General features: G+C 39.2%; 1 protein-coding gene across 2 annotated transcripts in view; it reads left to right on the top strand.

Annotated features, from left to right (window-relative positions):
- The window catches only part of LOC122085025 (transformation/transcription domain-associated protein-like), a 104,720-nt gene that overhangs the window by 19,375 nt on the left and 58,282 nt on the right, over nt 1-27,063 (top strand). For both annotated transcript variants that reach the window (XM_042653457.1, XM_042653456.1), the window contains exons 10-18: nt 2,046-2,127; nt 2,285-2,337; nt 2,416-2,514; nt 2,585-3,817; nt 8,896-9,894; nt 9,978-10,313; nt 11,134-11,392; nt 11,477-11,699; nt 11,838-12,231. In XM_042653457.1, coding sequence (XP_042509391.1) covers nt 2,046-2,127; nt 2,285-2,337; nt 2,416-2,514; nt 2,585-3,817; nt 8,896-9,894; nt 9,978-10,313; nt 11,134-11,392; nt 11,477-11,699; nt 11,838-12,231 — 3,678 coding nt within the window. The remainder of the gene's footprint in view (nt 1-2,045; nt 2,128-2,284; nt 2,338-2,415; nt 2,515-2,584; nt 3,818-8,895; nt 9,895-9,977; nt 10,314-11,133; nt 11,393-11,476; nt 11,700-11,837; nt 12,232-27,063) is intronic.

Here is a 27,063-nt window from a genome sequence, read left to right as displayed (position 1 = left end):
AGGAAATAAGATAGTTTCCTACTTAATTCAAATGCTTAAATAAACAAGATACTATGAAATAAACTACTAAAATAACAAAACCATCAGCGAGACCCACAAAATCTGGACGATAGGAGAGAGAGAGAGAAAGAGACCAGCGATAGTCTCTTTCCTCATTCTCACGGTAGAGGTCGACCAACAACCTTCTTTCTCCTTTCTTCCTTCTTCTTTCTTCTAGTTTCCTTCTGTGAGATTTTCCTCGAACCAAATAAAATACACATGTGGTTGGGTCTTGTGCCTACGCCGCTGGTACACGTGGATGTCCCCATCAACTCTTCTCGGCTTGGAAAAATTCACCAGATTTATGGCTCATGTAGTACTCAAGCAGATCTGGGTTTAGTTGTTGGAGTTCTTGCACTGTGATCCAAGTGTTGTCAATTTCCAGACGTCCACGCCATTTGACCAAGAACTCTCTAGATCCTCCTGTATGTGTGGATACAATCTTCTCATCAAGGATTTCTTCAACTTCTTCAGTTCTCCTCGTGACCTTAGGTACAGGTGGTAAGGAGGTTGGGGGAAGTGGTTGGGTTGGTTTAGTAGTATCATTAAGGGTGAAAGGAAAATCCTCAAGGTCATCAGTATAGAAGGGGGTAATGGTGGATGCACCATGGTATGGGACAAGATCTTCCATGTTAAAAATATTGCTGATTTCCATATTAGCTGGTAGATCAAGGACATAGGCATTAGCACCTATCCTTTTAAGAACCTTGGAAGGACTTGTGCTACGAGCGTGTAGTTTGCTCGCTTTTTCCCTAACAAAATGCTGCTGTTTGATTCTAACCATCACCATATCTCCCTCTTGAAACTCTTGTAGCCTTCTATGCACATCCACTTTTGATTTGTATTGATCGTTGCTCAGTGCTATCTGTCTTCTTATACCTGCATGCAAATCATGTATGTGTTGAGCAAAAGACTTGGTTGACGGAGAGGTCCTAGAACTGAACGTAGTTGGGACAAGGTCTATGGGTGCTCGGGGCTGGTATCCTGAACAAATCTCAAAGGGTGACAGACCAGTGGTATGGTTCTTAGAGTTATTATATGTAAACTCGGCTTGGCTAAGGACTCGATCCCAACTGGTAAGGTGTTCTCCTATGAGGCAACGCAACAAATTTCCAAAACTCCTATTGGCAACCTTAGTCTAACCATTAGTCTAAGGGTGGAAAGTTGAAGAGAAACGGAGCTTGGTATCCATCATCCGCCATAGGGTCCTCAAAAAATGACTAGTGAACTTAACATCCCTATCGGACACTATGGTGAAGGGCAACCCATGGTACTTGACAATCTCGTTAAAGAAAAATTTGGCTACTATGGACGCATAAGAGGTCTTAGAGCATGGGATGAAATGGGCCATATTCGAGAAACGAGCTGCAACTACATAAACAGAATCATGGCCTTTCGAAGTTTTTGGTAGTAATGTGGAATGAAGACAAATGTAAATTGAGGAGTGATATGGGGCAAGTTGAAGGCTCTAAAAGGAGATGAACAAGTCCTGAAGATTTGGGTTGAGGTACTGAGGAAAACCCTAGTGATTTGGTGGAAGATATGACAGCACATAGCCAACTTGACTAATTGGTTAAAGGCTTTGGTCAGCTGAATAATTCTGTCATCAAAGACCTCTTGAGTTGGGATGTATTGTTGGCTGAAGATGTGATATGTAGATCAAGCTGTCAAAAAGAGAATTCAATGCTGGCCCAATTCTGGTTCAGGTCTGGTTCAGTTTCGTACATCGAATCAGCCTTATTTTTCTCTAATCGGATCAGCCAACCTGCTGTTACCAGGTACTGTTCACGTGAATAGTACCCTATTGACAGCTGGTTTGGGAAAGATGCTGCCAGCAGTTGTTAGGATATTAGATATTAGATTTGCAGAAGGCTTCCACCAGTAATTAATTTTGATATGTTGTAACTACAATGATCTTCCTGTAGAGAAAAGTTCTCTTATGCTGTATTTTATCTTATGTATCTTTACTTGTTGATTCGCTTGCTCTTAAATTTATATTGTTGCAGGCAGTTTTAAATCTGCAGGTCCCTCTGGAACACTCCAAGGAAGTCACTGATTGTAAACATCTAATTAAGACGTTGGTCATGGGTAATGATAATATTTTTCTTTTGCGTTTTCCCCCCCTTTTGATTTCCTGGTGATATGTAAGAGATCAGGAATATGTAATTTATGTAGTTGGTTAAACCCTAATAGGAAAAGTTGGCCCACAAGTTTTCATTACTAACTACGAAAATTATCACTGCAGGAATGAAGACAATAATTTGGAGCATCACTCATTGTCATTTATCACGAACACAGGTTTTGCAATTGTCTAATTCTGTAGTTCCAAATGTGCAGATGTCTACTTCATCTCACTTAGCACTTCTTTTGCTTAAGGTTTCACCATCAGCACATGGAGCACTTCAGCAAATGCAGGTCTCCCCATCGTCTACCTTTCCAGTTTCTCAAGCATTTAAAGGGATGAGAGAGGATGAGGTACTAAAAACAAACTTATGGATTCCATTTATGTATTATCAACATCATTCCTTACACATTTATTTGGTAGGTGTGGAAAGCCTCTGGTGTCCTGACAAGTGGTGTCCATTGCTTAGCTCTCTTCAAGGAGAAAGACGAAGAGAGGGAGATGCTTCACCTTTTTTCTCAAATTTTAGCTATTATGGAGCCACGAGATCTTATGGATATGTTCTCCATGTGCATGCTAGAACTTTTTGAGTGCATGATCAGCAACAATCAGTTGCTTCATATATTTTCTACCCTTCTGCAAGCACCCAAGGTTTTTCGGCCCTTTGCAGATGTTTTGGTCAATTTCCTTGTCAGTAGCAAGCTTGACTGTTTGAAGCATCCAGACACACCATCAGCGAAACTTGTGTTGCATCTTTTTCGGCTGTTATTTGGTGCTGTTTCTAAGGCTCCTTCAGATTGTGAACGTATTCTACAGCCTCATGTGCCTGTTATCATGGAGGTTTGTATGAAGAATGCCACTGAAGTTGAAATGCCACTTGGTTATATGCAACTTCTTCGTACAATGTTCCGTGCACTTGCGGGGGGGAAATTTGAACTTCTGTTGCGAGACCTGATTCCTACATTGCAACCCTGCCTAAATATGTTACTGGCTATGGTAGATGGGCCTACTGGTGAAGACATGAGGGACCTTGTGCTGGAGCTTTGCCTAACTTTGCCAGCCCGTTTAAGTTCTTTGTTGCCTCACCTTCCTCGTCTTATGAAGCCTCTGGTTTTGACTCTAAAAGGAAGTGATGACCTTGTAAGCTTAGGTCTAAGGACACTTGAGTATTGGATTGATAGTTTAAATCCTGATTTCTTGGAACCAAGTATGGCAAATGTTATGTCAGAAGTGATCCTAGCTTTATGGTCTCACTTGAGACCAGCACCCTATCCATGGGGTGCAAAAGCATTGCAACTTCTTGGTAAACTTGGTGGTCGGAACAGACGTTTTCTCAAAGAGCCCCTTGCGCTTGAGTGTAAAGAGAACCCTGAGCATGGGCTTCGATTGATTTTTACGTTTGAGCCGTCAACTCCTTTTTTAGTACCTTTGGATCGTTGCATATATCTGGCTGTAGCTGCTGTCATGCAGAAGACTGCCGGCATGGATGCTTTTTACAGAAAGCAGGCTCTAAAGTTCCTCCGTGTGTGCTTGTCTTCTCAACTGAACTTGCGAGGTAATGTTAATGGGGAGGCAATTACACCTGGGCCGTTGTCAACATTATTAGTTTCTTTGATCGATCCTTCCTGGCACTGGGCTGAGACCTCAGATCTTAAGGTTGGTTTTGAACCTATTTCAATTGATATGATGTCAGAGCTGTACTATAATTGCCATCTATGTTACTTGGATTTTTGTTCTTTCAGTTAGTAGCACTGTTTATTTTATATGTTTTGAAGTTTTGGTGTAGTTGCTGTAGTTGTCATCTTGGAAGTTCTAGAGCGAATATATTTATTTGTGCTATTGATCATTGTGTATCTGTCGTTAATTAAAGCTATTGAAAATTGTGTATCCATATTGTTTATTAACTCTCTGTGATGGCTTAGGGTTTTCTCTTTGCATTAATATCATTTGCCATTTTGTGGGATGCTTTTGGCTAATAATGCAGTGCATTAGTGGCCGACTGCTTGTTGGGTGTTGCATTTGCACCCAAGTGTATAACCAAATCATAGTTGTCAAGGCGACACAAGCTGGTGCAGGGGAGCGCCTTTGGTCTAAGTGTTATTTTTAATACACCAATAGCAAGAAAAGAAAGAAAGCTCTAAGCATATACAAAGAACAGGCCCCAAAAGAATTTAAGTATGCAACAATAAGTAACCACTATTCACTCCCTGATGTAGATAAGTCACTTGGGCTTATTTTATTGCAAATAAGCCTTGGGTTGTGTTATATATGTGTTGGACCTTTGATCCCATGGGTTTTCTTTGAAATAGGCCACTTTATTAATGAGCTTAAAATATGGGTAGAAGGTAGAAAAACGTGATTTAATTCATTAGTTTAGTTAGTTGCTATTTAATTCAATAAAGGCCCATTAGGCCATTGGTCAGTTGTAAAGTCCTATATGGACTACTAGTTAGTTAGTTAGTTCTACTCCATGTTGGAGTCATAAAGTCAAATCGTAGTCCTATTTTGAATTCCTAGTTGTAGTAGGAGTGTCTAGTCCTATTGGGAAACTAGTTCCTATGTAGTTTGATTGCTATTCTGCCCTCTATAAATAGAGGAGCCTATGTACTCATAATTGGAGATTTTTTGAATGAATGAATTATTGAGTGATTACTCTTTAGCTAAAAAAACTGTTATTGAGAGGTGAGATGCCTAAACCTTTGAGGGGTGTGATACCCAAAACCTGAGGGGTGAGATACCCATTCCTTTATTCTCTTTTACCCTTCTCAACCCTCCATCGATTCTTCTTTTTCTATTTTTATTTTCTGTTTATTGTTATTAGAAGTTCAAACCTGTTAAAGCATACAAAATCAGAATCAGCCAGCCAAAGAGTTCTTGTTCTTGAAGCCAATCGACCCTCATTGCTACCCAAGTTTTAGATCTGATCTACAGATCCTTTGGAGGACTTGTTCTATACTCCAAGAAGATCAATCGATCCTCTCTTGAAGGTTATCTGAACAAGACAAGTTGATGTTCCTGCAGAATTCTTCATATTCTCTCTCTTAGGTCTGAAAATCAAGAAAGTGCGTAACTCCATAACCAGCCGTCAGAAGCCCTTCATATTTGAGGGTTTTGTGCCCTCCCTAGGGGCTATCTACACCCAAAAGTACAGCTCAATCGGACTCCCACAGACGTGGCCGCACCTTTCTCTCTCCAGCTCTATAGAAGGTCTTTCTCTCTCCTATCGGGTTGGGTTTTGGGCTGGTTTTGCTCCTATATGGGTATTGTATCCTTGGGGGTTTATTTGATGGTATTATTTCTTTGTTTCTTGCTCCTATTTGTATTGTTTGGGGTTATAAATTGCAGAGTTAGTTACTTGTAATCTACTCCTGCATTACTCCCCCACCAAAATGAAAGTGGGGGGGGGGGCGCTACTGCCCAAGTGCCCCACAGAGAAGGGAAGGGGGAAGAGGTAAGAATTGTTGAAGAAAAAAAAACCTGCTCGACAGGGAAGAGTAGTAGGGGGGAAAGGGGAGGAGAAGAGGAACGCGAAGAACTGGTGAAGAATAGAAGAAGAGAAAGAAAGCAAAGGAGGAAAAGCAAACAAAACCCAATACTTACCTCGGAATAGGTTGCCGTAATCGCTTGGCCGGTGGAATCTCTTACTAGGGTTTGGTTTCAACAACATTTGGTACTCAAATCTCAAACTCAGTGCTCAAGGAATGAAGTTAAAAAGAAAAAGAAAAAAAAAATCACACACATAAAGCGACCACCTAGCCTTCAAGGCATACCAAGGCAACGCCCAAAGAGCCAAGGTGACCGCCTTTCATGACTACAGTCAAGATGTATGTGGCCTAGCCCTTAAAACGCCTTGACACAAAGGTGCCTCCTTGACAACTATGAACCAAATTTCTATTATCTTTTTCTTCAAATCATACTCTGGATTTCTTGTCTTTCTGTCTATCTCTATTTCTTTCTGCCTAGTGTGCTGTGATAATTTAGGGTTCAGTTCGACCTTGGGCAATGGAGGGTGTGTACTGTAATGTAGCCATGCTGATGTTGATGTCCGGCTGCAGTTCATGAGTGAAGTGATGTTCTCATGTTGTTGGACCTTTGTATGCGGGTGTTGTTATTGAACACCGAACTTTTCTGAAACTTACATAAATGGAAGTATCTTGGTTTGGTAGCTTGTGATTCTGTGTTAGATTGTTCTAGAAAATCTGCCTGACTTTTAAAGGATGTTGATATTTTTCTTCAACACAATTCCAGAAGGCTAACTTCATCCCTGAAGGAGGGCTTGAGCCTATCTTCTCCTTGTAGCTCAGACTCTACCTGTTGGGTTTACCGGTTTACCCTAGATGTTTGAGGAGCAGTCTTAGGTTGTTCTCAGGGATTAGGTACCCTCAGGGACGGAGTCTAGCCATTGTTTAGGTCTCAATGCCATCCATCTTTGGCCGCAACTGAAGATATACTGTCAAACATTCTTAGCATGACGGTTTAAAAACAAGTGTGTTGACAGTTTCTTCTTAGCTAAAGCACCTCTCTCATCCATACTGAATGGCACACCATATTGCAGGTTGTCCATGATCAGGGCTCCATTTGATCCTGTTACCCATACAACATACCCACCAGGGCCACCCTTGAAGGAGCCAGTTTTCAACAGTCTCATTACCTAAAGTAATTTGGACTCATCTTCATTTTCACTGCCTAGCCAGCATTCTCTAATAATCAGTTAGAGAGAAAATTCCCCCGGCACCCGCTTCTTAGGCCCACATTTCTTTCTCTTCTGCATTGACCTTGCAGTTGCATAGTCAAGCTAAGCGGGGTGTAGTGACTCTAATAAACTGAGGAATCTATACCACAATCTCAATTTGACTGCAAAGCAACCCCTGGTCGATGCGTCATTTTCTGTAGTTTATCCGTGTGGTTGCCGACAACAGGCCTTAAATTTTCCAGCCTGCAACCATACTATTCTAGGGTACATAACACTTATTTGACAACTATACTTTTTTTTTGAATTATTTGACACTATTTGTTCGCTTTATCTGGGTTGGTTTATGAGTGGAACTCAACTAGTGTGGAGATGATGGTAGTGGTGGTAACCGTGGCTGATGTATACATAATCCTTCCTATTCAGTTGGCCATCCGATTGGTGGCCAAAATCAGCCAACTCTTTAGTGAGGTTTCTTGATAGAATTGGAGCATCAAGAGTATCTATAGGTGGTACGGCAATCTCTTTCTATTTAATATCTCAAGTTGAGGAGGTTACTCTTCATCTTTTTTTCCATGGCTTTGGTTCCTTCTGTACATCTATCCTTATTTTTCGGTGAAATTTATCACCAGTCCTAGGAATTACTAATCTTTATTCTTATACTTAAAAATTAATTTCAACTCCTTACCTTTATAAAGTTCAATCTTAATTATCTACTTTATTTTGCGTAGATTATCTGTCATAAGACTCATAACCCTAAATTATGTTACTCTACATTTAATCTTTTACTACATTTTTTTTGTCGAAAGTCAGTTTATGTGCTATCTGAAAAATACTAAGAGGAAGAATGATACTTAATGCTATAAAAAGTTGTTAAATAACCCAGAGAATGTCTGTGTAATGTCTTACCATCTATCATCATATCTTAAAAAAGCTGCGCTCGACATCGAAGGGACTTCTTTGTGTCGAGCAGAGCCCATTCGGACTCAAATTTGAATTTTACTGCCAAGTCCTTTGAGCTGACTGTTCCAGTTTTGGACCGGGCTGGGCCTGACCCAGCCCAGATTTGTTTAAAACTTTGAATGCTTGTAACATTAAAAATCCAATTTGGATGATTCCGAAGGCATTTTAAGCCTTTTTTTTTTTCCGTAAATACTTTCATATGGTATGAAATTTGGGGCTATTTTTGGTGCAACAGTAAGGATGCTATGCTGTATTGCAACCTGGTGGTTGCCGAATAATGGAAACAGCCTCTCGCAAAGCAGTTTTAAGGCTGCATATGTTGGCACCTCCCCAGATCCTGTAGTAGTGGGAGCCTCGTGCATTAGGACACCCTTTTTTGTTGAAATAAAGTATTTCCAGTGTGTGGGATGCCACTTCCAATTGCATTTTCCTAATAATGTCCCTTTCATCTTTGAGGAAATCTTCTTGGGACTGTAATGTGCCTAATGGCAAAATCTTGGTCAAGGTAATTTGCCCGACCTCTTTTTGCCTGACAATATGTCAACTAAAACCAGCCATTGACATGAGAACCTTCAAGAGAAGCACGGAATCTGTTACATTCTGAATTTCTATACCTTTTCTGTCTTCATGGCTTCTGAATGTACGGATATATGGACATATTTATGTATGGTGAGGGAGAAAAGATTGGTTCGATGGAGAGTGAGGGGAAAGAAAATAAGAGAAATGAGTCGAAGATAACTGAAAATTTCTGTTTCCAGAAGTTGTTTAATTTGATCGAAAATGAGAAATAATATAATTTTGCTCAACCTTTGATTTTGAAGGGAACATGAGACTGGGAAAGTGATACATTTTTTGGAATGTTGCACTTTTTCAGAAAGTGAGGGATCAAATATTGATACTTCTTCTCCAACCAAAAACCAGAAAAGTGCAAAATGGAAAATGCTTTTCTGGCCTTCTTTACACTCTCTGCCATTTTCCTTCCAACCAAATGGAATTTTGAGATATGTGTTAATGTGGAGTTGATCTTTCTCTAATTTTGGATGAAATGTCGTTACACTTAAAAATCATGATATCCTTGCAGGGTGACTTGGGGGTCAAGACTAAAACACAACTTATGGCTGAGAAATCTGTGTTTAAGGTGCTCCTGATGACCATCATTGCTGCTAGTGCAGAACCAGATCTTTGTGACCCCAAGGATGATTTTGTTCTCAATGTTTGCCGCCATTTTGCTATGATTTTCCATGTGGAGAACTCTTCAACTAATCCTTCAGTTGCGACCGGGCAACTTGTGGGCCCTGTGCTTTCATCAACAAATAACATGGGTTCCAGATCTAGGGGCACTACTACTTCAAATCTCAAGGAGTTGGATCCACTGATATTTTTGGATGCATTGGTGGATGTGCTAGCAGATGAAAACAGGCTTCATGCCAAGGCTGCTCTTAATGCTTTAAATATGTTTGCTGAGACTCTTCTTTTCCTTGCTCGCTCAAAGCATAGTGGAGTGCCTTCAAGGGGAGCTCCTGGGACTCCCATGATGGTTTCTAGTCCATCAATGAATCCTGTATATTCACCACCCCCTAGTGTTAGGATCCCTGTGTTTGAGCAACTTTTGCCTCGTCTTCTGCATTGTTGTTATGGGAATACGTGGCAGGCTCAAATTGGAGGTGTGATGGGGTTAGGTGCTTTGGTGGGTAAAGTAACAGTTGAGACTTTATCTTTTTTCCAAGTTAGAATTGTTCGTGGTCTGGTATATGTTCTCAAAAGACTTCCTGCACATGCTAACAAGGAACAGGAGGAGACAAGTCAAGTGCTTACACAGGTCCTCCGTGTGGTGAATAATGTTGATGAAGAAAATAGTGAACCCCGCAGGCAAAGCTTTCAGGGTGTTGTTGATTTTCTTGCTTCGGAGTTGTTTAATGCTAATGCATCCATTGTTGTTAGGAAGAATGTACAGTCATGTCTTGCACTTTTGGCAAGTAGAACTGGTAGTGAGGTGTCTGAGTTGCTTGAGCCTTTGTATCAACCATTACTTCAGCCATTTATAATGCGATCACTTCGGTCCAAGAATGTTGATCAACAGGTAGAATCAGTGTGCTGTTGTGTTTAATATGTCTTCTTCCTCCTTTAATCTAAAACACTGGAAGTAATTGCTTTGATATGCAGGTTGGGACAGTTACTGCTTTGAATTTTTGCTTGGCCTTAAGACCACCCCTTCTCAAGTTGACTCCTGAGCTTGTTAATTTCTTGCAAGAAGCTCTGCAAATCGCTGAGGCAGATGAGACCGTATGGGTCGTAAAATTTATGAACCCAAAAGTGGCAACATCATTAAACAAGCTTCGGACAGCATGTATCGAGTTACTATGTACAGCAATGGCATGGGCAGATTTTAAAACGCCGAATCATTATGAACTGCGGGCGAAGATCATTTCCATGTTTTTTAAATCATTGACTTGTCGGACACCAGAAATTGTTGCTGTTGCAAAGGAGGGGCTTCGACAGGTTTTTGAAATTTTTATTTTTTTTAATTTTTTTTGAGATTCTGTTATTTGGTTAGATGGCTGCAACATTATTTTGTTGATTCTTGTGCTGGTATAGGGGATTGATATCCACGTTGTGATGGGTAATTTGAGTCTCTTACTGCAAGGATTTATTCTTTCTTTTCAACTGACTGTACAGTGATCTGATTGATATTGTTTTCTGATCTTCTAAGTTACGATGGATGGACCTTAGATGTTATAGGGCATTGAGTTCTTTTGTATCTGAACTCAAGTCTCAACTCTAATTATGCCATGTCCCAACTAATTGGGGTTGGCTGTATGTATCTTGTTTGGCCATTCAACTCTAAGGCATACTTGATGTCAAACCTAATCCATGCATGCCTTTCCTCACCACTTCTTCCGAGTCATGGATCTGGTAAGGAGGAGTTATATAATATAGATTAGAGGGGCTAAGAGACCAAAAGGAAGGCCAATAGTGTCTTGGGAGGAAAAGTGTAAAATGATATGAATGGTGTGGAGTTGACAACCATCTGGCTTTAATGAGTTGAATGGTGAGCCAGTGCTGAACCATTTAGTTGAGAAGAGGCTTGGTTTTTACGAGCATATTAAAGATGACACATTTTATCAATTTCTCGAGAAGGTGATATCTGCAGTGAGGTCCATCCAATTCATTTAATCCCTCCAGCACGTGCACTGCTGGTGTTACGTGGCATTGGAAGACCTTCTATTATCTCTACTGTCTATAGCGTTATTTCTTCTGCTTATACTGAGTGTTTATGCAAAATGTCTTGATAGCAATGAAATATGTTAAATTCATTTAGGTTATTCAACAACAAAGGATGCCCAAAGACCTTCTGCAGACTAGCCTCCGGCCTATTTTAGTTAATTTGGCGCATACGAAGAGTCTCAGCATGCCTCTTCTGCAAGGTCTGGCACGCTTGCTTGAACTTCTCTCCAACTGGTTTAATGTTACCTTGGGCGGCAAGCTTTTGGAGCACCTGAGGAAATGGTTGGAACCGGAAAAGCTTGCTCAATGTCAGAAATCATGGAAGGTTGGAGAGGAACCGAAAATTGCAGCAGGTATATAATGTTATGTTTGGATGCTTGTTGCCACCAAGTTCTCCATCTGTATTGATAACGGACCAAGGCTCTCATTTCATGCAGCTATTATTGAACTTTTCCATCTGCTCCCTCCAGCGGCTGGGAGGTTCCTGGATGAACTGGTGACCCTGACAATTGATTTGGAAGGGGCTCTTCCCCAAGGGCAATTCTACAGTGAAATTAACAGTCCTTATCGCCTTCCACTCACCAAGTTCTTAAATCGATATTCAAGTGAAGCTGTTGGGTATTTTCTTGGTCGTTTAAGCCAGCCTAAATACTTCAGGCGGTAAGGGTTGAATAGAGCTGTGCGATTTTACTTACATTCACTATTTTTTTGGATGCCAAGCCAGTAGATTTTTTTTTTTCTTCTAAATAATATTCCTTCTTCCTTTCCCCTTTTTTTATTTTTATTTTTATTTTTCAGGTTTATGTATATAATACGTTCAGATGCTGGCCAACCCTTGAGAGAAGAACTTGCAAAGTCTCCAGAGAAGATACTTGCAAATGGTTTCCCTCAATTCTTTCCAAAGTCTGAAGGATCTGTGGCTTCAGGATCTATGATTCCACCTGCTGATCCAATGATTGAAGAAAATCTTGTTACACCTCTACCTGAAGGGCTTTCTAATCCACCATCTGCAACCCATAGTGCAAGCTCAGATGCTTATTTTCAGGGACTTGCTCTTATTTCAGCTTTGGTTAAACTGATGCCTGAATGGTTGCATAATAACCGTATTGTTTTTGATACATTGGTACTTGTCTGGAAATCACCTGCAAGAATATCTCGTTTACACAATGAACAAGAGCTGAGTTTGGTCCAAGTAAGTGCCCCCCCCCCTCCCCCCCTATTTTTTCAAAGTCTAGATTTTTTTTTTTTTGGTACATGAGAATAGCTGGCTGCTTAGTGTTTGCACTTCTATGCCAAAGAAGCACCTTACAGCTAGCCGATTTGACGTGTCGTTGGATGCTTCATCTTTCAAAATTTTATTTTGTTGAACACTCCACCATATCTGTGTTGGACGTTGAAACTTTTGTTTACTACCAATGCTGATATAATTATTACATCAGTGCAACAGAGACGCCCTTTATCCTTTTCTGAGGCCAAAAGTCGTATTAAATTTTGAAAAAATATCAAAACAGGAAACCAGTATTAGCAATGCAAAAGAAGAGAAAGAAAAAGAAGAAGAGAAGAGCAGAGAAGAGAGAACCGCAAGCCCGTTGGAGAGAAAAGATTGCTAACAATTTGGAAGAATGCCAGACCATGACATTGCTATAAGTTAAAAACCAGAAATAAATTGCCCAAGTTGGAACGTATGGATCACCCATACCCAACTTGGAACAACCTTTTTGGAAAGTGGAACAAAACAGACGCTTGGTGAACCTATCACCCAATTGATACACAGAAATCAACTTCAATGTGTTTGGTCCTTTCATGAAAGTTGCTGGCAATATGGATAACAACTTGATTATCACATAACATCATAGGTTTAGTAACTGGAAACACCAACTCTTGAAGCAATGATTTCAACCACATTAACTCGGCTACTGTATGAGCCATGACTCAATACTTAGCCTCAACACTGGACCTGGTCACAGTTATTTGCTTCTTCCTTTCAATGTAACAAGATTGCCACCAATGAACGTACAATAATCTGTGGTAGTGCTATCACCATCAGCACCAGCCTAGTCTGCATCAGAGTTCAATATGCTGATTAGGTTGGTAAATGAGTCCCTTTCCTAGAGCGCCCTTTAGCTGCTTTAATATTTGACATGCTGCCTCCCAGTGAGCCTACTTAGTTGACTCCATAAATTGACTAATATCCCAACAACAAATGATGTCTGGTCTAGTAACAGTTTGGTAAATGTGTTTCCCTTCTAATATCTTGTACTGGTATTTGCAATCAAACTCCTCACCATCATTTGTCCCAAACTTCTAGTGTGGATCCATGTGAATCAATTGGTTTGGAAGCATGCATACCAGTTTCAGACAAAAGATTTAAATCATTTTTTTTCTCTCAGAGAGAGATTAATCCCTTTTCTATTCTAAAGCACTTCAATCTCAAGAAAATACTTGAGGGCACTAAAGTATTTCATCAGAAAATGTTTTTGTAGATACGATTTCACCTTTGTAATCCCTAATCTATCTTCCCTAGATATGCTTATATCATTAACATACACAACCAATACAATCAATATAGAATCTTGGCAATGAACAAACATTGAATGATCAGAATAACACTGCAAGAAACCTCATGGGCTGACAATCAAACTGAACTTATTAAAACATGCCCTAGGTGATTGTTTTAGGCCATAAATTGTCTTGTGCAACTTAAAAAATCTTCAAGCATCTCCCCTTGAGCAACGTACCTTGGAGCATAGTTGTCATGGCAACCTAAGGCGGTGGGAGGGGTGGTTATCGACTTGGCGGTGAATCGCCTGCTATGGTGTTGCCATGGCAATCAAATCGCCCATGTGTTATTTTTATTTTCCCTATTTTCTAAAGTTATTTTGTATGTTATAATATATACTCTGACATAAAAAACCAATCAACATTAAGCAACATCAAGTAATAAAAATCAACATTGTCATACTCACATCAAGTCATAAAAAATCAACATGACTTGTTGACATTTAGAGAAATGCTCTTCTTCTATAATATTTTTTATTGGTCAAATGATTTTATTTTTAGATGAGACTTTTTGTATTAGGTATAACACAAAACTAGCTTTCCAACAAGTCTAAGATTACTTAAATCTGAGTTGTTATGACAAAGTGATGTTCCAGTCAAACTTATTTTAAAATGTGCGAATGCTGTTAAATCGTTTGAATGAAAATAATTTTATTGACATCAAAACAAAAGATTATTTTATAGGATTTTTGGTTTTTAGCAATGTTCTACTATAATAAGACTTATAAAATTTTCAGAATTGAGAAAAATCTTAGCATTCAAAAGTTGAAAATTACCTTACAACCAAAAATCCAATTTTTGTTCTTGGGCCGGGTGGTTGACTTTTTATCCTTTTGGAATTTGATTTTTAAACTATTTTTATTGGATTCAAATAGGGGGTATTTGTTTATTTATGAATAATATATTAAATGGCGTTTGGCATAAATAAGGGTAAAAAATATAAGCTGGCATACAGTGCAACAAGGCGACAGTCGCCTAGGCTCTAGGTAAACTGCCTATGCCCTGAAGGATGCACCATATTCACCTCCGTATGTAAATATATTGGCCGATCATAATTCACAACTAAAGAAATGACCACGCGAACTAAATTGAGCCAAGCAACAGGAGAGGTCTCAAAGTAATCCTCCTTATAGGTTTGAGTATAAACCTCAGCAACCATATGGATTTGAGCCATTCAATAGTGCCATTTGGATTGTACTTAATAGTACACCCAACGACTCTTGGCATTTACTCTATTTTAGTCCTACTAAACAGAATGGAAACATCAGTTTTTTAAACCTAAAATGGTAATTTGACTTCATACCCTATGTAAGTAGTCTCCGACTCTTCGGAACCTAGGCTAGTATGCTCTATTCCACAATCGACATTCCACAATCAACACATGACACAACATAATCATAAGAATATAAAGGACATCATTTCTAATTACTTAATTGTTTAACTATTAACATTGATGATTGATTAGTCACATTCACATACATTGAAAATTTGAAATGACATAAGAATATAAGATAAGTTAGATAACAACATAAGGTCATACAATTCATATTACATAACCAATGTAGATATATTAGATTCCATCCTAGAGACCTAGACTTTTAGTATTGAAATGAGTGTCAGTCCATATCATCATAACCACCATATTTGTTGATGTTGATGTCGAAGCATGTTTTGCTCTGATTGAATCACAAAGGTTGGCCATGTTATAATATGCCGAGAGTAATATTCAAGTCTGCCACAACAGTCCTATAAACATCATTAGCAACATACTGGAGATACCCTATTCTTAGGTAGATATCTCCGAAATTAGATGAACTGGATCGAGATCCACTGTTACTGGATAGTGCCTGACGCACTGGAACGTGCACCGACATGTATGGTTGGGTGCTGGAATCCTGAAGATGCTATCTGCAAAACCTGACCCAATGTGGGAGAGAGTGGAGAAGATGATCATGATGGGACAAAGTGCCATGAGTTTGTTGGGTCTGAGCCAATATACGCTCAAGGTACTGGTTCTGGACAGTAGCATTTTCCGCCTGCCAATTCAAAGCTGCTTCAACGGGAGAAATCCATCCATACTATTATTTCCCCTCTTGAAAACACTCTATCTGAGTTCCTTTATAACCTTGCCATACCAGACCTTGTTCCCCTTCCCTCTTTCATGAATGAAGGACCTCACCCTGCTGCCCCTCATGTTTCTAAAATGGATGATGACCTTGAAATTCAGAATCCGAAACCTCTTAGACAGCCCCCAGTCCCACCTACACCTTTTACCCCATATCAAAACCAGGACCCCAAGCAATTTTTTACCCTGGATGATATTCCTGTTTCTAAATGGGCGTCTCGAATTGCTGATTTGCGATTGACCCTCATATTCAGAGGTAGAGGGGAAAGAGGTGGCATGTGGGTGTTGAAACTGACCAAACTGACTATAATGTCTATCGTTTCAATTGGTGGTCCCTGTGCCATATATAGCTGGCAGTGCATGCAACTACTCCCTATAAATACCACTCTTCATACTTAAGCCTCATAGTGTCAGTCAAGCTCCTAATAGAGATGTCCATGGAGTCCATGCTATCGTGCTCCTCTCCACCATATATGAATCGTGATGTGAGCCTCTCTTGTAGGGTGTGGGGGCACATGACCATAGTCCATATCCTGTGTAGCATGAGTGTACATGAGTCTCTCTTGTGAACCGCATCGACTTTGGCTTCGGATTAGTATAATGGTACCTCTTGTGCACCACCATCCCCACCATCCCCATCACCATTAACATCACCATCACTGCCATCACCATCACCATCACCAGCACCACGTGGTACTACTAGCACCACCAGCAGGTCTTGCACCATCATCATCATCAGTGGAACGTGACCAAGCAGTGTCAAGCTCCACATCAACCGCAATAGCTTGGGACTCAAAAGGCTTAGGTATCTGTGAAAGCACACGGCCCTTTTGAGACATATAATCATCCACGTTAGTATCCATCTGACTAGCTGATGCGGATCCGGATTCCAAGAATTGAAATCGGGTCGCTTAGGGTCCACTTAATGAATAAATAGCACAAATTTTAACCAAATACCAAAGAGAATGGCGATTCAGTAAATAAGAGGAAGCATTTAACCAGTAATGGCAGAACAGTAAATTACTAGAACTTTAGGTAATGAAAAGATGGGAAAGGGCAATATAAACGTTAGTGACAAAGGGTATAATTGGAATGGAAAATAAATAAAGAAAGTGGGGAATAAAAGCAAAAGATACTGGGTAATTCTGGGATTTAATAAAATGAGGGTGTAAACCTACTTTTATGAGGTTGTCTTCAACCTCACGACACAAGCAGTAACACAGCAGCAAGAGGAAAAGTTGGCGGTAGTGAGAGGCCCTTCCAGGACCATTGTTTCAGCCTAAAATTTGTAGTCGAAGCTTGGATACCTTTTGATCTCGTGATTCCAACAGGAGAAGACCCCAAACAGCAAGCAAAGAGGTACAGTAACCCCTGCTATTCAGACCTGGTGGTATTAGGGAAAGCCAGAACCTGCAGTCGGTTGATTTGTTTATACAGAGGATGGTTTGGGGGGAGAAACCCCAGGGTTTTGATCGCCTAAGAAGGTAGGGTCCTTCAGTCCACCCAAATCTCAGGGTCATTCGATTGGAGACCAAGCTTCAGTGAAGCTTCCTTTAGATCTGATACTATCACACAGAGCAGGGTAAGGGAAGAAAACCAGAAATTTTAAAGAGGAAGGAAGAGAAGAGATTGGAAAATTTTAGAGGAAGAAGAAGGGGGAATCGGCAGCCATAGTTTCAAATCCAACAACTCTTAATCAAATTTCTATTCTTCAAAATCTCAATATCTGTCTCTTACTAATGAATTACATGGCTTATAAAATAAAATTGAAAGTTCACTCAAATGGAAACTAAACTAATTGGAAACTGGAAATAAAATTTCAATCTAAATAAAATACTACCAAACTAATTTCTAATTGAAAAAAGGAAAGTAAATCAAACAGATTTCTAAACCAAAAAAGATTCATTCCATCGCCCAACTGCATCACTAGCTACCACGTGTGCGGGCGTACCTACAGCTTAATCCATAAGTGGCTCACCTCGATCCCTCACCCATTGGCATAGGGTATCCTCCTCGTCTGAGTCTTGAAAACATGAGCAAGCTCAATTGGTTCATTTTTACCCTCCATGCCTTGACATATGTGTTGCACCTTCAATCTCATATTGTAATGCACAAACACCAACTATTGTAGCTTTTCGTGACCTAGTCGGTTCCGCCTCTTGGTGTGCATCAATAAGAATGTACTCCAATTGAGCTTACATCCTGATGCAGAACAAGTTTGGGAGAGCACTTGATTGTTATCTTTCTCAAGTTAGGTGCATCTTTTCCTCAGAGGACCCACAGTTCACCAGGGCCAGTACCTTGTCTTCCAGCTATTGACACTGCATGACCAAAACTCCTAGCAAATCCCTGAATTCCTTTATCTATACATATTTCAAACACGAATACAAGTTAGTACACAATAGAGCATTCCTTATGACTTAGGATACTATTTTAGTACACGAGAAAGCATTCCTTATGACTTAGGAGACTATACATATTTCAAACATTAATCCACCCCAGTGTTGCATTTTTACTGTAGATCAGGTTAGGGACCAACTTTGCCACCACAAGTTCCACTGCTTCTAGCAATGTATCATCCATTCCTAGATTGTACTTTTAGTGAAACTTAGGATTGAGATAATATGCTGCAAATTCCATAAACAACTTGTCATTGAATGTAAAGTAACTTTAACTTTGACTATAATTAAGTTAAAAAAACTCACCAGCTTTATGCAGTGGATGCATTAAATGTTTCTCCCATCTGTCCTCAATAATTTTTATGTAAGACTTTGCACCCCTAGGAATGGATGCTCTCACCTTTTCCTTCATCTTCTCCATTGCATCATACACATATAACAAGGTGGGTGTTCTCTTTGAGTCTAGCAACCTCAAGACAATTACCACTGACCCAAATATTAGAAGGACCTTCTTCACATCCTGCCAGAATTGTTCACTAGAGACGGTGGCTTTTGCTGCCCTACCACCTGGCGAACTCTATTCCACATTCATACCACTCCTTATTGGCAAACATGGATCTCAAACCAACCATCTTATCCTGAAAGCTCTTCAATGCAATGTAGTTGGCTGCAAATCGAGTAATGCCTGGCCTTACCAAATCCCCACCGCATTTATCCCTTAATAAAGATAGAGCATATCCATGGTTGTAGACAAATGTAGTCACTTGTCTTGCCCGTTCGACCACATTCGATACCGGAGTTTTCTTTCTCATGTTTTTAAGCATTAAAGAAATGCAATGGGCTGTACACGGTGTCCAGAAAAGGTGGATCCTTTTGCTTTTCTTATTCATCAATCTCTCCCCCGCTTTCTTGAGGTTGCTACATTGTTCGTCACAATTTGAACAACATTCTCTAGCCCTACCTCCATCACAATTTCATTCAGTAACTTATACAAATACATTGCATCCTTCTTTTCTTTGGATGCATCAACCGACTTTAAGAAGACAACCTTCCCATCACAATACACCATGAAGTTGATGATGAACTGTTTGGTTGGTCCAATCCAACTATCGCACATCACAGTAACTCCATATTGTTCCCTTGATGTCTTCAAGCTATCAATATACTCATCCAACTCGTTCTTTTGATGAGGCAAATAAACTTTCATCATTTCATGAGTGGGCCCCTTTGTTCCTAGATCAGCCCCCCCCCCCCCCCCCCCCCCCGCCCCCCCCCCCACAAACAATGTCAATCATGGACTGGTAATATGTCCCTTGTGCAACATTAGTTGGGGTGCTGTTATAAAGAAACCATTTTGACATTGTATCACGAAGTTGTTGTTTCCATACCCCATACTTGCTTGATGGTTTGTCTTGTATCCTGCTGTCTATATATTAGAGGATCCTGCCTTAGGACCTCATTAGGATCATCATGTTGTCTTAGTGGTGGGATGGGGGTGTGGCTCCCCTCACACTCTGAGTTCTCCTGAGAGGCAAATCCATATGCCTCTGCTTCTTCCTCCTTTCCTTTGTGGGATATGCATCTAATGCAGCTGCTCAGAACCAGAGCCACTTGCTCCTTTCTTCATCTCTACCTGCCTAACCTTTTCCAGTTGATGTAAGTCCATGCTATTTTCCTTAACTTGTGGCAACTCTCTCCACTCTACCTTTGTCATACCTTCTTCTGGCCTATATTCACTATCGGAGTGATCAGAGTCAACATCCACTGTTGTTGGGTCTCTCTCTCTCTAAGATTGCCTCATCAAATTTTTATCTAACTTTTGCTTTTTTGCCCTCATTAACCTTCCACCTTGTAGGCTCCTACCGACGTTTCTTTGACTTCATAAGGAACTTATGGGCATTTGGCAACATCCTTGTACCCGCCAACCAAATGTTGGTTCAATCTAGTGGCCCCCTAGAATTAATCATTTGCTTACAATACCTACATTTTGATATATATATATATATATATATTTCATTTGACATTGGATCTCCATGTAACCATGTTATATCTCCACTTACACCGTCGACACTAGACATGGTGCTCCAACTTTAAACACTGATACATTAAAGAATGCATGAATTGGTAGTTATTCAACATTTTATATTAAAGAATGCATGCATTATGAGGTATTCAACATCATATAGCTATTACATATTAATCCCTTTCTTCCTATTATTTTTTCTTAATTTTAAATCAATTTTTTTATAAATAATAATATTATTGTTAATAATAAATTATAGAAGAGTGTAACGATGGACATTTCATTTTAAAATACACTAACAATACTTACATCGCATTAAAAGTGATTTTCAGTACAAAACATATTTTTCTTCTTCCTATTTTTATTATTTTCTGTAATTATTTAATAGATTTGATATATTTCAGAAATTATATCAACTAATTTGTTAACTGAGAAAAAAATGACACTGTGAGGCCGTAGATCGGTCAACGGTGACCAACATATAAAAAAATGATTGACAAACATCATGTATAAATCATTTTTTTTTTGCAAGAAAATCATTTATTTAAACAGAAAATAATTAAAAAAAAACAGAAAAATATTTTTCCTCCATGATTCTATAGATCAATGTTATATGCATCACATATAAAAAAATGAATGTAAACCAACAACTAGTGTTGATGTTACCATGAAAAAAAAAGGGGGTTTTGAGAAGATATTTTTTTTTTTTAAACCTAAAATGGTTCTTGAGAAGAAAAGTAACTCCAAATGTGCATGAGGAAGCAATATTCTATACTCTTTAAGCTTTAATGAGCATAATGTTAGAGATGCCAAAGAAAAAGCACCAAAATCCTTGCTCCTTAGTATTTTTTCTTAGAAAAAGATAGATAGATAGACAGATAGAGAGATGGTGCGTTTTATAGAGATAGATGTTAACTGAAAGTGCTACTGAATAGGAGAAACACCATAGAAACACCACTGGAAGTAGTAGTAATGTAGTAAGTAGATTACCCAGTAGTAGTAATGTAGTAGTCTCTTTCAGTTCTGCAAGTTGTTGGTCCATAGTATCCATCCTTGCATTCATTAGTTGGGGGGATTTCATCATATCCTCTAGGGAGTATTGTTTGGAGCTCTCTTCAGCCATAGCTCTGATACCACTTAATGTAGAAGTAGATTACACAAGGTAACTACCCCCAATGTATTACACTTTACACCCCAAACAAGACAAATAAAACTCAGAAGCAAACCCAGGAGAACAAGAGGATAATAACCAATAAATAACCCCCAAAGTTACAAGAAAACAAAACCCAACCCAAAACCCAAACCGATAGGAGAGAGAAATCCCTACGATTAGGAGAGAGAGAGGTACCTGCGGCTGGCTCTATAGAGCTCTGATGGAGCTCCAATTCTGGTCGATTATAGGCCTTGATGGGGAGAACAAAACCTCCAAATATGAACAGGTTCTGACGGCTGGTAATGGAGTTATGAAGTTTCTTGATTTCGGCCCTTGGAGAGAGAGGACAGAAGAGATTCTTCAAGAACTGAGGCCAGACTGCTTGGGCAGTGCTGAGATGAGGATCCAGTGATCCTTGGACTGCTAAGAACACCCTCTTAAAAGGGTTTGTAGATCAGAGGTCAGAGGAGGGAGATATGGGGATCGATCTCTCTCCTAAAACCTTCACTGGTGCTGGTCAGTTCTTGACTATAATGGGTTCTAGCAGAATCTGAATTGTACCTCTTGAATGTTACAACAAATAAGAACTAATGACAGGAAATTAAGATAGGAGAAAGAAGCAAAAAACCAAGAGAATTGTGGGTGGGGTGGCTATCTCGGCCCGGGCATCTCACCCACTGCTATCTTGGCTTTTAGAAGCAATTCACTGCAATCTTTGTTTATTCAAATCTGATTCTCGGAGTACGGGAGCTCTTCTTTAAATAGAGGGCAGTAGCTATGCTAATAGCAGTCATATTCTAACTAGGAGTTGTACTCCTACTAGGACTGCCATTAGAAACCTATACAAATTAGGTAACTAAGTGTCTACTAACTAATAGCCACTTACAGGCTTTATTACAAGTAAATCGATGGCCACTAATGGGCCTTTATTAACTAATGACTAAATTAAATTAACACTTAAGTGGACTGACTTAAGTGGATCGATGGGCCCATCTTGCAGGCCAATGGGCCTTTAATAGATGGAGATCGAATCAGCCTTAAGGCTGGATCAATGGCTCCTTGGGTGGATCCTCCTCCTGCAGTAGTGTAGCCCATGATGTGGATCTTCATCAAGTAGTAGTTGCAGTAGAGGGCCTTCACAAGCAAGATTATACAAACGATCCTCCTCAAAGCCCTCCAACAATTGTCGTCCTTGTTTGAAGATTCCGAAAAACACAATAAGAGGAACAAAAAGTGACTACAATTTTGAGATTTTTTTTAGGTTGACTAACTGATAAAAGACTTAAAAGGTAATTGTTGTACATGAAGAATAGAAAATAGAGTCTCTCAAAGCAAAGGGGAAGATGACGAACGCTGATTAAATCTGTTCTCATACCATGAAATAATATGCAAGCATTTTTAGAGAGAAAAGACTGCTCACAGTTTGGGTAGAATACCAAACCATGAGCTCTCTGCTATTGACTTGGTCTTCCCTCCCCGATTCCGGGAAGACCTCAGACACGAGTACTACCAGTAACTATGGCAAGCGCTACCGCTCCGTGGGCTTTCCTCTCGCCCGAAAGAAGGTCACCTTCACAAACGCCCGTAACCCAACTAACCGAAAGAGGTCTATCTCTTCCACTTTTGCCTGTCACCTCACTTACCTCACTTACCGAAACTCACTATCGTAACAGCACAGAAAGACTTATTCGCCTGAAAGATTTTTAACATAAAACATATATATGAACAAGTATACCCCTATGACATTGCTATAGACTAGAGACCAGAAATAAACTACCCCAAGACATCTCTGCTATATTTATAACATAAAACATCTATATGAACAAGTATACCCCTATGACATTGCTATAGACTAAAGACTAGAAATAAACTACCCCAAGACAAATATACCGGTGGTAGACACCATAACTTAATGAATGTTATTGTCACCTAGCATTAAATGTTATTTGTTTCCTCTTTCGTACCTCCAAATAGGTTGTCTATCAATGCACATATCTTCTCAGCCAAAGCAACTACAATCATTGTTTTAAAAACTGGACTAGTTGTCGAACCAAAAGGCTAACCATTGTTTAAAAAACCTTAATTATAATATATTTGAAATAAAAAAGAAAATATATGAATTAAACAAGAAGAGTATTGGTTGCTGCAGTGGATGTCACTTCTCTGCTGTAACAATTGGTTATGGCTTCAAACCTCCAAAAATGCACCTTATGATTGGATTTTACCCAACGAAACTGTTGAACTGAGCTGGATGTTTTTGGAAGCCAATTCTGGTTTCTGTCTTAGGTTCTTCTATGTCCAGGTGTTTGTGGTTTAATTTGGTTTTTAAAAACTAATAGCAATGCTGTTCCATCTCTCATATGCTGGCATGCTGTCCACCTTCAATTGTATTCTGTGTCCAACCCTCTCTTCTTCTGTTCCTCTCTCACATGCTGCCCACCTTCCATTTTATTCTATCTCCAACCCCCTCTTCTTCTGTTCCTTTACTCACATGCTGCCCACAACAACAAGAAGCTCAGCCTTATCCCAACTTAATGGGGTCAGTGATGTAAGATCGAATCACAAGTGATCCAATCCCAGGCAGGATCTTTACTAAATCTAATATAAACCAAATTCAGGGATAGAAAGAATGAGTAAGAAGGGTTCACACAATTGCACAAATCCAACAAGGGGAAGAGAAATCGCATAAAGAAAGAGGGGGAGAATCACACACAGCCTTAAGGCTCTCAAAAACTCAAGTCATTATTCTTCAAATCTGTCCTAAACATTGAGTTTATGCAAGTATATAAAATAAAATAATAAGGCTCCTACTTAGACTCTAAGACTGAAACGGGAACCCTACTTCTCTCGCGTATTAATGTAGGACTAGATTTGACAAGCAAACTAGACCCAAAACTGCAGGAACTTATAAACCAAAGAACAACCAAATGACCACCCAATAATAGCAACAATAGTCCAGAATAATCAGTCAACAGTCCTTAAAACAAATCAGATTTATCAGACCAAAATCTGGAATTTCGGAAGGCAGAGTTTGCATCAACAAATATAATATCCAGCAACAGAAATAGAACATGGAACAAGGTATGATCAGAATCAAAACATCACAGGAATAGCAAACCAGATCAGAACTCGATTCTGGACAGCAGGTTCTGAGATCTGGCATTGATCCTAACAACTTCAGAAACTTCAACCGCAGATGTTTAAGGAACAAAATAAACAAATCTAAATACTGATTAGAAGGTCTAATCCATCAGGAAAATATAGGCAGCAATCAACATCAACAGGCATAAGAGATTTAGACAACAAATTCTGGGCAGAATCCAATATCGGTCAAGACTGCAGAATACTACACAGGAGCTGAACCAGTGGTCTGATCTGTCTCAAAAATGGATCGAGTCCTCTTCTGAATGGTCCTAACAATTGACCAAAATCCCAAGGCCATCGGGTGGCTAGAACTCCAAAAAAGAATAGACCGACAGAATAGAGAAACAGAGAACTTAACACAGAAATTTCTGCAGAAAAATTCAGATTACGTACCTGTTCTTCTGAAGAAGAGAACCCAATAAAGAAAATCAGAAGATAATAGCAACCCATTCAGGCTTCGCGCCATAGAGTGTCGATTGGATTAGACACCAATCCCTAGGCCTTGATCAAACACAAGGAGTAGTCATTGAAGCCAGCGGCAGCAACAAGTGTCTTTTTTTTTTTAAAACATAAATCGTGGGGCTTAATGGGAGCCCTCTCCTTTATTTATAATAATGATGGGGTTACAAGAAAATAGAAACTAACTCTAGTTTGCAAAAACTGAAATAGGAAACTAAAGAAAGTAGAAACTCTTCTAGTTACTTAAACTGGAAATAGAAACTAGGAATTACAAATATTGAAATTAGAAGCTAACTAAGTACTGAATGTGGAAACTAAATAATGCTGAAATTAGAAACTAAATAAACTCCATCAAGCCAACATAAAAGGGAAACTAACTAGCAATCCCGTATTCAATCTTAGAGCCCCTCTTTTGGACCCATAAAAGTAGCCCAATACAATCAAAACACATGGGATCAAAGGCCTAATGTGTATGGAACCCAACCCTAGGCTTATTCCTAATAAAATAAGCCTATTTTGGTGATTAATTTGCTTCACGTATTCTATCCAAAACAAATATGATAAAGTAAAAGACATATTAATAAACTAAACTACTACCAACCCACTCTAACTAAGCTAATGAATTAAATCCTGTTTTCTTACTTTCTACCCATATTTTAGGTTCATTAAAGTGACCCATTACAAAGAAAACCCATAGGAACAAAGGTCCAACACATACATAACTTAACCCAAGGTTATTTGTAATAAAATAAGCCCATTAACTGACTTATCTACATCAGTTGGGTACATGGATCCATATAAAAAAAAATAGAATAAGTCCAAACAGAAGACAGGGAAGGGAGAGATGGAAAGATGAGAGATGAGAAAAGAAAGATGAGAATAAGACGAAAGAGGCGCAGCCTAGCGGTTAGGAAAATCTCAGGTTGGGTACATGGATCCTTGCCCTCCAATAGGTTTTGTCCAAGGTCATACTTGGGACAAGATCGAGACTATGCATGTTATTCCTCACCACTTCGTCTTTGGTCATTTTAGGCTTGACCCTAGTTTTTTTGGTTCCTCCAATATGAATCTGATCACTACTCCTTACTGGGGGCGTCCTCAATCCTCCTTTGAACATGGCCATACCACCTCAAACGACTTTCATGGAGATTGTTGTTGATCGAGGCAGCTCCCAAAACAACTCTTATATGATAATTCCTTACTTTATCCTTCCTAGTTTTACTTCACATCTATCTTAGCATCCTCATCTCTGCCACACATAGCTTCTCAATATGACTCTTCCTGACTACTCAACATTCCACCCCATATATCATAGCTGGACGCATAACAGTCCTATAGAATTTTCCCTTGAGATTTAAAGGCACTTCGTTTTGTCTACTACTCTACTCGCCCTCTCCTTCCCTTATTCCTTTCTTTTAGTTGCATCCCTTGTAATTTAATTGAGCTAGGGACTTAAATATGTCATTCGGCTGAAGCAAGCAAAGTTGGCTAGAATCCCAGCTCGAGTTTTAATATTGTAAATTCTATGTTGCAATTTCTTATTCAAAAGGGATATATGGATCTTTTTTCCTCTTTTTTTATTTTTTATTTTATTTCTTTAGGATCTTTTTATATTTGTAACAATTTTATCTGACATGGAAGTCTTTAAAAATTATTCTTTGTGGTATGTTCCCCAACCCTGTGCTGTGAGAACCCCTCCATGATTTTTTATATGATTCTGAACTTCAAAGCATCAGAATCAAGTGAAGTAGTAGTAATCTTATGGGGTTTCTTGTTTAAACAAATCCAAAAGTTATCTTTTTCTTACTTTTGTTCTTATTTTTAGGCTCAGTGGCAATATATATATATATATATATATAAATGAATTAACTAAATTTAAACGTGGCCAAAAAAGGTAATACGTAGAGACAAAGCCCTAAAAGTCATTGACTAGTCGCTTCTAGGTGACTTGCTACTAGCGCTTAATGCATGAATCAGGCAGTCCATGCACCAAGGTGCCTATTTTTTTTTCCTACGCATTCGTTGATGACACTGTTATGTGCTTGCTATTTTGTTCTGAAAATCAGCAGAATTTCTTTAACTCTTAGATATTTAGATTCACAACAAAGAAGGGAACTAAATTTGGGGAATGCCTGGTATCATGATACTCTTTCTTTTCTTTT

This window comes from Macadamia integrifolia, chromosome 7 (assembly GCF_013358625.1).
Source record: "Macadamia integrifolia cultivar HAES 741 chromosome 7, SCU_Mint_v3, whole genome shotgun sequence".
In the NCBI taxonomy this organism is placed as follows: domain Eukaryota; kingdom Viridiplantae; phylum Streptophyta; class Magnoliopsida; order Proteales; family Proteaceae; genus Macadamia; species Macadamia integrifolia.
This window is presented reverse-complemented; position numbering and strand designations above follow the sequence as displayed.